Here is a 14,651-nt window from a genome sequence, read left to right as displayed (position 1 = left end):
TAGCTCCTATTTCCAAGTTAGGTCTTAGACTATCTAATTCTTAGTTAAGTTGTGCTCTATAAGAGGAAAAAGAATAAGATGAAGTACACAATTTTGGTTCATCTTAAATGTTGTGCACACAATATTAGAGGAAATTGCTGTGGTGTCCTTAATTAACTAACAGCCTAATAGCTCAGACTGGAAAGCTCAACCCTATTCATTTCTTTATAAATTATTGATGTTCACACAACTAGACAATTTACAATCTATTTTGTCTGCTATTCATCTTACTGCAATATGTTATGGATATTAATGTAATGAAACCTATGTTACCCCTACATTTTAAGTTCATTGTGCTGTCACAGTATTAATCCACATACAAAATGCTTATTCAAATAAATATAATTCATTACATCTTTGTGTTTTTCTCATTTGTAAATGGACATTTTCTGCCAATATAACACTTACACTGTAGAACTCATAAGTCTCAAGTTTTATTAGTCTTTCTCCAAAGATAGTATTTTAATTATAGCAGGACTTAAGCAGGCAAACAATAAAATGATTATTTAGTCCAGTGTGTACAATTCAGTAAGTTCTCTATTTATAATAATTTCCTGTTACGTTGCTGTACCTCAAAATACTTCTCCTTTCTTTTATCCCTACAGCTATGCCGATTTTCCCACCCTTTGGCAAACCTAGGAGTGTTTACTGGAACAAATATCCCAGATTATTCCAAGGATGAACCTTCCTGGTCCCATTCCAGCCTTCCCTCAGTTTGTCCTGGAACCCTTCCAGCTGCAACTTCCCCTTCCTCTAGCTCCATGGACCCTAAGAGGTTCTCTGTTTGTTCCTCATTTCTATTATCAGCATGTAATAAGGGTATTATTATAGTGTTTAGTTTATTCTAAACTTGAAAATTCCTTCACTAGTTAATGCAAGATTAGCACAGTGGCATTTCAAAGATCCCATGAAGTAAGTCAATTTTTTTAAAAATATGTTCACTTTTTTTTTAAAAAATTGTACAGTATGTTAAAAATACTGTATGTATGCCAAAAATGATCAAAGAAACAGGCAAGTTACACCGGTGATCAATTTATCCATAACAAAAACATGTAAATGGTGATCCCAGGTATTTTATACTGGTAACAATTTCTACTTATTCACTGGCTTTGTAAGTTGTTGGTCAAGGTAAGGGAGGCATTCAATCTTGGACATTTACAAGTACCAGTTGGTGGTTAAAATCACTACCTCACAGTGTCATTTACACTGACACCAAATTTGTTGAAGTGTAAGGAGTTGTTGGATTATATTCAAACACACGCGTTGCTAGAGACCAGAAATGAAATGTTTCCTCTAGGAAATTTCAAAGTACATTGCTACAGGTTGCCATTAAATATATTGAGTAAAATGCTTGGGCAATGCGTGATGACTGCAGCTTGAATGATCCAAACAGTATGCAGTTTATCTGGCAACTTCCTTCCTGATTTGTGAAACAGATTGCTTCATATCCTTCCAAAACACTGCTTAATTGGGCAATGAAATCTTTGCTTGTGATGCTTTGCATATTTTTGGTTGCATACATTGATGTGTTTTTCATATCTATTTATTCTGCCAATAAGATCTAAAGTGAGAAAAAAAGAACCAGCTAAGATACCCAAAATTTGAGTATCTAGTTAAGAAATTCATCGGCTATTATGGTCCCCAATCTAGCAGAAGACGGCATGGGTTCTTTAGATTTGCCCCTGTATGAGCTTCTTCATAGGTTATCGCTGTTACTAGATCATGTTGGTATCAAGCTCTCTATAGACCATCATGGACCTATGAGAATAGGGAAAGCAGTATTAAATATCTCATTACCCGATCAAAAAGAATTGTTAACAGTGCAAAATCAAAGCCAGTAGTGTAGGTTAGTCTATTCAGTTCATAAGGAAAGCTGGAGTGATAGTGTAAGCTTAATTTTTAGTGACGGCATTGTTGAGCAATAAATAAGAATTTTCTCACATTTCAGTGAGAAGATGAACATTGGAATGCTGTTGTATATGGCTTGGAGTTAAATTTGTATTCTAACTTGCCTTTTCTATAGTTGTGATTGTTTAAACAATTAGGAACATTTTATGCCACTTCTAACAAAAATCATGAGAACTGGTTTTGTATTCAAATTGAATATAAAGAATAAATTCAAAGCATAGGTGGATTTTTGGCTGACTTAGAGCACAGAGCAGGACCTGAGGCTGTATATACAGCCAGGATCCAGCGGAGTTTGTTAGAGAAATGGGGTTGTAGCAAAGGACTGAGCCTGCTGTTGGGAGTTGCTGCCAAGCAGGAAAGGGGGTGGAGATGGCAGGAGTTGATGGAGGTAGCGGGCAAGTGATGGTATTGGATGATAGGAGTTGTATGGAGGAAGGTGAATGGCAGGTTTCTGGGAAAGGAAGGTTAAGTGGCAGATCGAGGATTGTAGTGGCTTATTGTCCAAAGATGAAGGCACTAGACAGGCTCTAAGTAAAAGGAAGGAAGAGTTTAAAGTTCTGTTAAGTTTCTTCTGTCAATCCAATCAGATTAAGGATTTGGAAAAATCATTAGGATATTGTAAGTGCAAAACCTTTAAGAGATGGTACAGTCTTAGTGTTTTGTAAAGATAGTAAGCAACGTGAGAAAACTGTGGAGTTAAAAGCTGTGGGAGAAAGGAAAGTAGCACCAAGGAATTATATTGAATGACAGTGACTTTGGAGAGTATCCTCTAAAATGCCTCTCAAGGTTTCTATGAACAAAGTTTAGTTGAGGGAAAGTTGTGGATGCTAAATATTAAAAAAGAATTTGTGTTGGAGGAAGAAAAGATGACTTATCGGTGTTGATTAAATTTGATGCAAAAATGGTGCTGGATAGACTTAATTTAGGTTATATGAGTTATATGGATCGAGGCTATGTGCCGCCCTCCCTGAGGTGTTTTCAGTGCCAGGAGTTTGTGTAGCAGCTGTGTGTAAGGGTAAAAAGCAGTGTGGTAGATGTGGTGGAGAGCATGATTATGACAATTGTTGAGAATTGCTAAAGAAGTAGCAACTGTGGAGAAGAACAAAGCTCTACTAATATAGGGTGTCCTGTATATAAGAAAGCTGTGGAAGTGCAGCATGGTCAGGAGGAAATGGGTATGTCATATGCAGAGGTCCTGCAGAAAGTACAGAGGACAGTATTAATATCCAGAATACAGATAAATTAAAGTCATTGTGTAAAGTGCATGATTGTGTAACAAAGGAGTTGTTGATTGTTGATAAACTAAAGTTTGTCACTTATTAGCCAAGGTGGTAAATTGTACAGCACAAACAAAAGTAGGACAGAAGGAATTAAAATTATATTAAGAACTGCAACTCTAGAAGTTATAAACTCTGCTTTACAAGGATAAGTAAATAATTTTCAGACTTCAAAAGAGGGTTATTAATGGTTTTTTTAAATCTTACAATGGAATGCTAGAAGTTTGTTAACTAATTTATTGAAGATTTACCAAATAAATCTGATGTTATAAGTGTAGAGAAAACCGGGTTGAAATCTTGTCGAAGTTTACAGTACAAGCTTATGTTGCTATAAGATACAGTCAGAAAATGGGAGGAGGAGCAGTGGCTAATTTCTATTGAAATAGGATAGTACATAGAGTTGTGGAAATTATAGTTTATTTCTCAATTGTGGTTGAAATTTGGGGAAAGAATAGTAAAGTACAGATAATTTTTTATAACCTTTGTGGAAGTTTTACACCTGATATCTTGGAAAGTGTGTGTGGAAATGGAAAATATAATGTCATATGGTGTGGAGATTTCAATGCTTATAGTACTAATGTGGGGTTGTCGTGACACAAATGTGAATGTGATGATGGTGGAAGACTTTCTGGAAGAAAAGTGTTTTATGTGCTTCAGTGATGGTAGGAGTACAAGGATAAATCTGTTCAATAACTCTACTATAGACCTTATGCTGGTATTTGAAGATAGAGCAAGTGTGTGTAATTGGAAAGTGTATAATGATACAACATTTGGGATGATCATTTTCCCATTATCTGTACAATGGGAATATATGTGAATCAGAGGAAAGGTTCCCGGATCTCCAGATGGAATTTTAAAAGGGTAATTTGGGATGTACGTACCTGAAAACTTGTATGAAGGTAGATGTCCTGATCATTTGGTTTTGGAGGATATCAAGTTGAGTCCAGATGAAGTTGAGTCCAAGTACTAAAGACTTGGCTTGAGTGCTCACTGAGATCTTTAACCTCTCACTTTGGCAGTCTGAGGTACTCAACTGCTTCTAGCAGGTTTCAATCATATTGGTACCTAAGATGAATGTCATAAAATGCCTCAATGACTATCATACAGTAGTTCTAACATCTACAGTAATGAAGTGTTTTGAGAGGTTGGTGACGAAACATCAACTCCTGCCTGAGAACTGGCTCGGATCTGCTCTGATTTGCCTACAGGCGCAACAGACCGCAACAGATGCCATTTCATTGACTCTTCACTCAATCCTGGAATATTGGACAACAAAGATGCATAAAGCTCATCATTCAATATATCATCCACTCAAAACTAATCAATAAGCGTCAAGACCTTGGCCTTAATACCTCCTTGTGCAATTGGATCCTCGATTTCCTCACTTGCAGACCCCAGTCAGTTCGGGTTGGCAACAACATCTCCTCCACGATCTCCATCAGCACAGGTGTACCAAAAGACAACGTGCTTAAGCCCCTAGCTGTACTCACTTTACACTTATGACTGTGTGGCTTAGAAGTTTTCAACGATTCAGCATGACATCTAATACTTTGACAAACTTCTACAGATGTGTGATGGAGATTATATTGACTGGGTGTATCACAGCCTGGCATGGAAACACCAATGCCCTTGAACGGAAAGTCCTGCAAAAAGTAGAAAATATGGCCCAGTGCATCATGGGTAAAGCCTTCCCCACCATTTTGAGCACATCTACATGGAGCATTGTCACAGGAAAGCAGCAAGCATCATCAGAGGGGCTCTAGGTTATGATCTCTTTTCTATGCTGCCATCAGGATGAAGGTACAGGAGCCTCAGGACTCACACCACTGGGTTCAGAAACAGTTACTACCCCTCAACCATCTGGCTCTTGAGCCAAAAAGGATGACTTCACTGGCCCCATCACTGACTGATTTCACAGGAAATGGATTCACTTTCAAGGACTTTTCATCTATCTCATATTCATGATATTTTTTATTATTGTTATTTTTCTGTTTTCTTTTTGCATTTGTACAGTTTGCTGTCTTTTGCACACTGGATCTCCGGCCTGCTTGTTGTGCTCTTCCATTGATTCTGTTATGACCATTGGCTTTATTGAGGATGACCCAAAGAATATTAAAGAGGATACCAAAAGCTTCTTCAAATACATAAAGTTTAAAGGAGAGGTGAGAATGGATATCAGCCTGCTGGAAATTGGTGCTGGAGAGGAAGTATTAGGGGACAATGAAATGGCAGACAAACTGAACAAGTATTTTCCAACAGCGTTCTCTGTGGAAGACACTAGCAGTATAGTGGAAGCTCCAGATGTCAGGGTCATGAAGTGTGTGAAGTTACCATTACTAGGAAAAAGGTTCTTGGGAAATTGAAAGGTCTGGAAGTAGGTAAGTCACCTGGACCAGATGTTGTACACCACAGGGTTCTGGAAGAGGTGGCTGAGAGATTGCGGAGGCATTAGTAATTATGTTTCAAGAAACACTAGATTCTGAAATGATTCTAGAAGATTGGAAAATTACAAATGTCACTCTGCTCTTCAAGAAGGGAGACAGGCAGAAGAAAGGATACTGTAGGCCAGTCAGCCTGACCTCTGTTTGTAAGGATTTTGGAGTCAATTATTAAGAATGTCTCAGGGTACTTGGAGCCACGTGATAAAATAGGCTGTAGTCAGCATGGTTTCCTCAAGGGAAAATCTTGCCTGACAAATCTGTTGGAATTCTTTGAAGAAATAACAAGCAGGTTAGACAAAGAAGAATTGGTTGATATGTACTTGGATTTTCAGAAGGCCTCTGACAAGGTGCCTCACATGAGGCCACTTACACACTATGAGCCCATGGTATTACAGGATGGATTCTGGCATGGATAAAGTAGTGGCAATCAGCAGGAGGCAAAGAGTGGGAATAAAGGGAGCATTTTGTGGTTGGCTGCCGGTGACTAGTGCCATTCCACAGGTGTCTGTATTGGGACTGATTTTTTCTGCGTTATATGTCAATGATTTGGATGATAGAATTGATGGCTTTGTTGCAAAGTTTGCAGATGATATGAAAATAGGTTGAGGGGCAGGTTTTTTTGAGGAAGTAAAGAGACTACAGAAGGACTTGGACAGATTAGGAGAATGGGCAAAGAAATGGCAGATGGAATACAGTTTTGGGAAATGTATGATCATGCACTTTGGTAGAAGAAATGAAAGGATTATTTTCTAAATGGAAAGAAAATACAAGAAAAACTGAGGTGCAAAGAGCCTTGAGAGTCCATGTGTAGGATTCCCTAAAGGTTAATTTTACAGGTTGAGTCTGGGGTGAGGAAGGCAAATACGATATTAGCATTTGTTTCAAAAGGACTGAAATATAAAAGCAAGGGTGTAATGTTGAGACTTTATAAGGTACTGGTGAGGCTTCACTTTGAATATTGTGAGCAGTTTTGGGCTCCTTATCTTAGAAAGGAGGTGCTGAAACTGGAGAGGGTTCAAAGAAGAAGGTTCACGAAAATGATTCCAGGATTCAATGGCTTGTCATATGAAGAGTGTTTGGGCCTGTATTCATTAGAATTCAGAAGAATGAGGGGTGACCGATTTGAAACCTATTGAACGGTGAGGGTCCTTGATAGAGTGGATGTGGAGAAGATGTTTCCAATGGTGGGAGAGCCTAAGACTAGAGGACACAGCCTCAGAATAGAGGGGCATCCTTTTAGAACTGAGATGAGGAATTTCTTTAGCCAAAGAGTGAATATGTAGAATTGTCTGCCACAGGCAGCTGTGGGGGCCAAGTGTTTATGTATATTTAAGGCAAAGGTTGATAAATTCTTGATTGATCACGGCATGAAGGGATACAGGGAGAAGGCAGGAGATTGGGACTGAGGAAAAATGGATCAGCCATGATGAACTGACTTAGTTCTGCTCCTATATCTTATGGTCTAAAATGAATCTGAGGGTTGTATATGGTGACATATATGTACTTTGATAATAAATTTGCTTTGAGCTTAATACTTTGTACTCAACTTAACAGCTAAGGAAGCAATTCTTGGATTGCTGAGAGATAATAAAAGGAATGCTGTTCCCTGATGGATGGATGAATGTAATAGAGTGTGAAGGTGTGGAATAAAGCTCTTCAGAAAGTTACGCAGTGTTACTCCTGTTCATTTTTCATACAGCTTTCATGGAAAAGTACTGAGAAGGGCAAAAAAGTGTATTGGAGAATGTACTCTGATAGTATTGGGAAAGAGATCCACAGAGGGGAAGTTTGGAATACAATACGGAAAAAGAGGGGGACGTTGGAAAACTTGACTGGTTCTGTACGATGGAGTGCAGATTGTGGTTACTGACTCTGAAAGTGCACAATTATTAGCAAAAACGTATGTCTGTGTACATAGTTTGGCCAATGTAAGTAAAGAAGAGTGGTCTTGTAGAGAAACAGTTTTGGCAAGTAACCCTCAGATTGCTGAGAAAAAAAGAATGCTCCAGTTCCTGCTTGGATGTTGAATTTACATTGTCTGACCTTAAAAGGACTATTAATAGTGCTGGTCAGACAAGACCTGGGCAAGATGATATTTGTTAGAGTATGTTTACACGGTTCTTGGATTCAAAATTAGTTTTGGAATTTTTTAATACAATATGGTTTGAAGGGCAAATTCCTGTTTCTGGGAATGTACTGGTTATTATCCCTTTATTGAAACCTAGTAAGGATCAATCAGCTCCTTCCACTTATAGACCTCTTTTGCTAATTTCACTTGTAGGTAAGATCATGGAATGAATGGTCATTTTAAGACTTTCTTATTTTGTGGAAAATAATTAGCTGTATTCTAATCTGGATTTTGTAAAGGGAGAATGACCATGAAATGTTGAAAGGCATGGACAGAGTGGATGTGGCAAAGTTGTTTCCCATGATGGGGGAGTCTAGTACGAGAGGGCATGACTTAAGGATTGAAGGGTGCCCATTCAGAACAGAAATGCAAAGAAATATTTTTAGTCAGAGGGTGGTGAATCTATGGAATTTGTTGCCACGGGCAGCAGTGGAGGCCAAGTCATTGGGTGTATTTAAGGCAGAGATTGATAGGTATCTGAGTAGCCAGGGCATCAAGGGCTATGGTGAGAAGGCGGGGGAGTGGGACTAAATGGGAGAATGGATCGGCTCATGATGAAATGGCAGAGTAGACTCAATGGGCCGAATGGCCGACTTCTGCTCCTTTGTCTTATGGTCTAAATTGATGTTAAGTTTGGAATTTGATATCTATAAGGCCCAAGTTAATCAAGATTCAGTGGTAGCAGTTTTCTTTGATGTTGAGAAAACTTATGACACGTTATGGGCATGATTGCTGCTTAAACTGGAAAAGATGGGAATAGGCGGTAGAATGTTCAATTGGATTCAAGATGTTTTTATGTGACAGAAAGATACAAGTTAGTACATAGGACAGTATAGCACAGGAACAGGTCCTTCAAGATCTCAAGTTATATGATAAATCTCTTAAACAAAAGTCAGTGGTAAAGTTTCAAGGTGTGTGGATGGACAGAAGACTAACATGGAAGGTACGTCTGAATAAAATTCCAGGGAAGTGTAAAAAAAGCCATTAATATATTCAGGTACGTAGTTGGGTGTGACTGGGATGGGAGTAGGAGATCACTTAAATGTATATTGTTTTAACCAGATCTGTCTTTGCTTATGGATGTGTTGCTGATGGGTCGGCCTCACCAGCATCTTAAAGCCCCGAGGTAAAGTTCAAGCATAAGCATTCAGATTATGTTGTAGTGCTGTTAAATCATCCAAATTTTGATATTACTGATAAAAATAAGTGAAGTATCTTTACATCTACCGTTAGCAGGTTTATTGGTTTAACATAAGGGAACATAAAGTTACTCATCCAATTTTGGCAACAGTAGTAGTGTTGGAAGCACTGCATTTGTAAGGTCTTCAGTCTTGGGTGGATGGGAGATTAATGAGCACAAAATCATGGGTGGTTTAATGTGGATTATGGTCCCAGTATAACCCTTTCCATTGCTCCTCCATGGTTTTTCCCTTTGCCTGTGGTTGATTTAAGCCTTCAAGAAAAGATCAAGGTGATGAGTTTTTGTATATCAGTGGCGCAGGAAGTTCAGCAATATATAAGACAGATATTATGGCTTTTTACATATCTATACAGATGGTTTAAAAGATCCAGTGACAGGCCATTCAGGTGTTTCTAATAATGTTCCAAAGTTTCAGGTGACTATTAAGGAAATATTATCAAAATATCAGTATTCACGTTTGAGATGGTTGCTATCATTTTAGCCTTGGAACAGGTTGAAGAAGTAGACCTTGATTATGTATTTCTGTGCTCTGTTTCATTCTCGGTTTTGACATCTATTAAAGCAGTCAAATTGTAGGTCAGACATTTTCCTTGAGGTTGTACAACATCTAGTGAGGCTGTAGGCTGTGAGCTTATATATCTATTTCTTTTGGGTCCCTGCCCTTGTTGGAGTTGAAGAAGACGAAGTGGCAGACATTCTAGCCAAGCAATCACTTAAAGTCAAGGACATAAATGTAGTGGTGCCTTTGCGTAAAGAGGTGAAAGCCATGATTAAAAGTCTATTTGATTACTGTGTCTGCAAAGTTAGGATTAGGAAAAGAGAAGATGGCATTTTTCTAAAATTCAGAAGGTAGAGGGAACTCAACTGGGAGATGGGTACAAAAGGATGGAAGAAGTCATACATCCATGTTGATGCATTGACATACTAGGTAGAATAATTCCCTGTTTAGAATTAATATGAATGACACTGGCATTTGTAGAGAGTGCACTTGTCAAGAAATGGTGCAGAATACTGTATATTGTTTGAATGCAGTTCCTATGAGGTGCAAAGGAAACATCTACTGCTAAATTGACATCTTTGGGACAGGTACAGTTTAACATGGAAAGTTTGTTAGGCTATCATTGCCATCATAATGTATATGTGACTTTTAGATATTTGAGTTTTTCAATGGGACGAAGAATATAGTGGTTATACTTCCTGTTTCTTTGCCCTACACTCTACCTCAGGAGGAGGTGGTAATGCACCTTGTGTTGGTCTGCCAACTGCCATTAAACTTTACAAGAAGGAGCAGAAGAATTCAAAGCATATGCTTGAAGTTCAAATTTCAAATTACTCATCTGCGAGATGACATCACTTCCTGACAGAAGTGCTGCATTTTTGTTTTTCTCTGTGGTTCAGCTGGTTTCATGCAGTTTATATTTGTGGGAATTTTAGCCATCACATGTTATCAGTTTAAGCACATGCACTGTCAATATAATTTTATTACCAGTTTTGCAGGAAATAAGATACTCTAATAAAAGGTGAGTGCTTTATTCCTTAACCTGTAATTTATTGTATATCCTTCAGTAAGACAAACTTCAAACTGTGTTATATTTGTAAAACAATAAATGTAAAATTTGGCTGTGGTGATTTTATGAAATTAACTACTAGCCAAAGATGCAAATGAATTGACGAGAAAATCCACAAGTAAAGATTGGATTAATATCCAATTAGAAATAAAATGCAGTATTTTAAATACCAAGATAATTTTGTTATTCTCAGACATGACCCTATGAGGTAAATATGACACTTTGTCATGTTAATTACAACTTTGCTGCAACTATTGAAGTTGATATCACAGTGTTTGTACAGTTCTGTGGTTCCAGGCAAAAGCAATAAAACTTAGGGATTCTCAGATTAGTTTCTAACTTCCTGAACTACTTACTTACAAACTCATGTGTAGGATGTAACTGGGAAGATTAGCTATTTTGGATTCATTTCACTCAGAACTCTACTTACTAAAATTCATCCATTTTACCGGAATTTAAAATTCCAAGTAGTATAAAATGTCAGGAAAAATCAATAAAAGAATGTTTATGGAACCTAGAGGTGAAGCTCAGTGGCCTGTTGAGGGACCATGGCCAAAATGGGCAGCAGCAGTATAGCATGATGCATGCTATACCAAGTTATTTGTCAAAAATATATTGCTATCATGAGGCAAGTATATTTAGAGATATCATAATTAACTAGCTGTACATATCATTCTCCAAAGGTATTACTAAAGGCTGCCAAAAGCTCAATCTAATGAGAAATTATGATTTCAATCAAGAGGTACCAGACAGCCAGAATGGAAACATGATCCCTCAATTGTGGAACAAATGCTTTAAATTGAGGAGTTTTGCTACTATGAAGTATGGTTGAATTTTTGAGGACTTAGTTGGATTATTGGTTAATGGTATCATGGCTAACAGGCTGCTTTATAACTTACTGGATTTCTATGAAGTTCAAAGGTAACCATTGGCTTCAAATAATCTGTAAAACATTGGGGTTTTACCAAAAGCTTTATGATATTATGCCGTGGGCTGGTGTCCCTTCGGTAGCATGTAATCAAGCAATCAAACTCAGATGGTGGACACAAGGTTTACTGCTGCCTTCAACAGAGTAAAATGGTTCAGGGCATCTGCCTCCAGAAAGCTGTTGTAGAAGGTGGGTTTAAGAAAATGCATTTTTTTCTGTTTCAAGATGCAGCAAAAGAATTGGGCATAGCAAAGACAGAGTTGGTATTTTTTGCTGATTGGTGAGTTTGCAGGTAATTTGTGAAGTTTTACCATTTTATTAATGGCTCATATAATCCTGTTTCTGGTCTAGGCAGAGAATGTGAAGTGCCTTTACTTATATAAGATCACGCACTCTATCATTTTACCTCAGAGTATGTTTCAAACAGCTGCAGTATTTTTTGTTAATAATATCTTTAATTAATGAGACTATTACACCTTACCTTGCTTATGTATTTCTAAAATTATCCACACACAACAATGTAACAGGGGAACACTTAACATCTACCGTAGATTTTGAAGATTGTAATTTGCTGTGCATGATAAAATAGCTACAATTTGAATTTATAAATTAAAATGAGCAGAAAATGTAAGGTTGTTAGCTGGTTCAAGAAAATATTTAGATATTAAATATAAATCTCTAATTCTTTGATTTAAACCACCTGTTAATAAAATTAATTCATTGCTTTTCCTAGTCTGTCTCAGAATGCAGCTGAAGTCTTCCCAGAAGCTCAGAGATACCTACAGCATGAAGATGCAAGCACTTCAGAGGGCAAGCAGTTTACAACAGAAGTGGATGAGTTTGGATGGAATACAAGATGTTAGGAAAAAGCCTAGAACGTGGGAGAAAAGTGGTTTATTTTTGTGAAGTGCCTTTACTTACATAAAAAATGCACTCTATAGTTTTATCTTAGGAGTATGTTTTAAACAGCTGCAATATTTTCCTTAAAAATTCATGATAGTAATTTTTATAGCAAACTAGATGAATATTCACCTGATTAATACTTGTCATTATAAAGCTATTTAATTTATAAAAGAAGTTTTGTATAAGTATATTGTAAATTTGATGATTTAAATATACATTATACATTGATATTCACTTGTTTTGCATTGATTTTCTATCTCAAACATCAAAACTTACATCCAAATAGGTCTCAGATACCTTCTATTGATTAAAACTCATAGGGAGGATTGGGGTGGGATGATTGTAAGGAGAGGGGAAATATGCTTTGTGTAACTAAAATGTAATGCATGTTATATCCAAATTGTCTTACAATTGTGTTCAGAGACCATGCCAAGGAAACGTTCCCCATATAAGGTATTCAAGGTCAGAAATGTGTTTAGAATTTAAAATAATACGTTTCCACTAGAAGATCAAAGCATTCTACTGATGGTTTATATAAAGGAGAATTTGGAAAATGCCATCACTGTTGTAATTGCTCAACAAACTGAACAGTAAATGACAATAATGGCTGTTAACTGTAGGAATATTGACCAGACTCCTTTTCAGAAGTGAAGTGTTCACTGCTATAACTATCACTTAGTGCGCAAAAGGTGAGATTGTGCTTTGCTGATTACATCAATTTTAGATTTGTCTTCAGTGTTTCAAAACTTACATGAGTGCTAGCCAAAATGATCACAGATAGCTGATCTGAAAATTGGTAATGAAACACCAGGAGGGTGGTGAGTGTGGATGCAGGTTCAATTTCAACATTTAAGAAAATTTTGGATAGGTACATAGATGGGAGCGATATGGATGGCTATGGTCCAGGTGCAGGTCAGTGAGACAAGGCAGAATAATAGTTGGACATGGACTAGATGGGCTGAAGGGCCTGTTTTTGTGCTGTGGTGTTTTATGACTCTGAGGGGTAAAGAAGTGTATGGGAGCCTCCAGTTTAGAAGGTAATATTTGCATACCAGGTCAGGACTGGAATAGAAGACAATTAACAAAATCTTTACAAACAGTAATACTGAAGAACATTACTTCTGCTGTAAACTGTGATCTTTATTTTGACAAGAGGATAAAAAGTCTAAAATCTACTGCTTTAGGAGGATGCTGTATATGTCCCATTCCTGATCTTTCCATTACTCAGCCTGTTGTGCAGTGTATCCTTAAGAAATTGTTCAAAGTTCATTTATGGTCAAAGTATGCATACTTTATACAACCTTGAGATTTGTCTCCTTACAGGCAACCACAAAACAAAGAAATCCAATTGTTCCTTTTCGTGCCTTGTGATGTATCGGGTGGGATTTTTTTGCCATTTCCTTAGTATTAGTTTTTCATAAGTCTGAGTTGCTAGGTCGACGCTCAACTCAGCACGGATGGAAAGCGGGCAAGGAGCCAGCCATCAAAAGAGACCCAATAGAAACCATTAAACCAAAAGACCATCAAACACCTAATGTGCAGTGAAAAAAAATGGAAATCATACAAACAATAGAAGTAAGCAAATAGCATTCAGAGCTGAAGTTCGCAAAGGCAGGCATAACTGCAGCTCATTCAGAAGTCTGTTAGTTGTGATCACAGCCTCACTTCAGCACGGAGACGAGTAAACATGGCAGAGCAGCGAGCTGCATGGCCCATCCCTCACCTCCAGCCCCAACACCCTGACCATTTCAATCTGGCCCAGTGTGTAAGTTGTCGGAACCTCATGTCTTTCCCCACTCACAGGCCCGGGGTCTGCCTCGCCTCGGTTCTGCAGCATCAAATTGCCTCCAAATCCACTTCAGCAATTGCCATACATCGGCTCATTCCCTGCTCTCCGGCCCAGACATCCTTCACCCCTCCTGTTCCTCCAAGACTTCACACCACAAAAATGCTGGGTCAGAAAGGTGGTTCAAAAGCTCAACTCCAACAGGGAAGTTGCAGGCTATTGATTGTGGCGATCATTTACCACAAAAAGTGTGATTGCCAAAGTTTTTAGCTGTTTTCTTTGTTTTATTGGCCACAAGCAAGTAGTCGCTGAGCTTCACGGGTGCCATCTTGAATAGGAAAAATTGGGACCTACCATTGTTGTTAAAGTTTGTACAACAGATGTACATCAGTGATAGAGAAGACAGTTTGACCAATGTTCTGACATACAGCACCATTGAGAAGTGAGGGAACCAATTTGAAAGACTGAATAG

At 37.9% G+C, this 14,651-nt stretch overlaps 1 protein-coding gene across 1 annotated transcript in view; it reads left to right on the top strand.

The window, feature by feature from the left end:
* The window catches only part of rgs11 (regulator of G protein signaling 11), a 172,504-nt gene that overhangs the window by 135,325 nt on the left and 22,528 nt on the right, over positions 1 to 14,651 (top strand). The window contains exon 18 of the mRNA XM_072267311.1: positions 645 to 814. Coding sequence (XP_072123412.1) covers positions 645 to 814 — 170 coding nt within the window. The remainder of the gene's footprint in view (positions 1 to 644; positions 815 to 14,651) is intronic.

The sequence above is a fragment of the Mobula birostris genome, chromosome 9 (genome assembly GCF_030028105.1).
Source record: "Mobula birostris isolate sMobBir1 chromosome 9, sMobBir1.hap1, whole genome shotgun sequence".
In the NCBI taxonomy this organism is placed as follows: Eukaryota; Metazoa; Chordata; class Chondrichthyes; order Myliobatiformes; family Myliobatidae; genus Mobula; species Mobula birostris.
The sequence above is the reverse complement of the archived record's forward strand: the minus strand, read 5'-3'. Positions and strand labels throughout refer to the sequence as shown.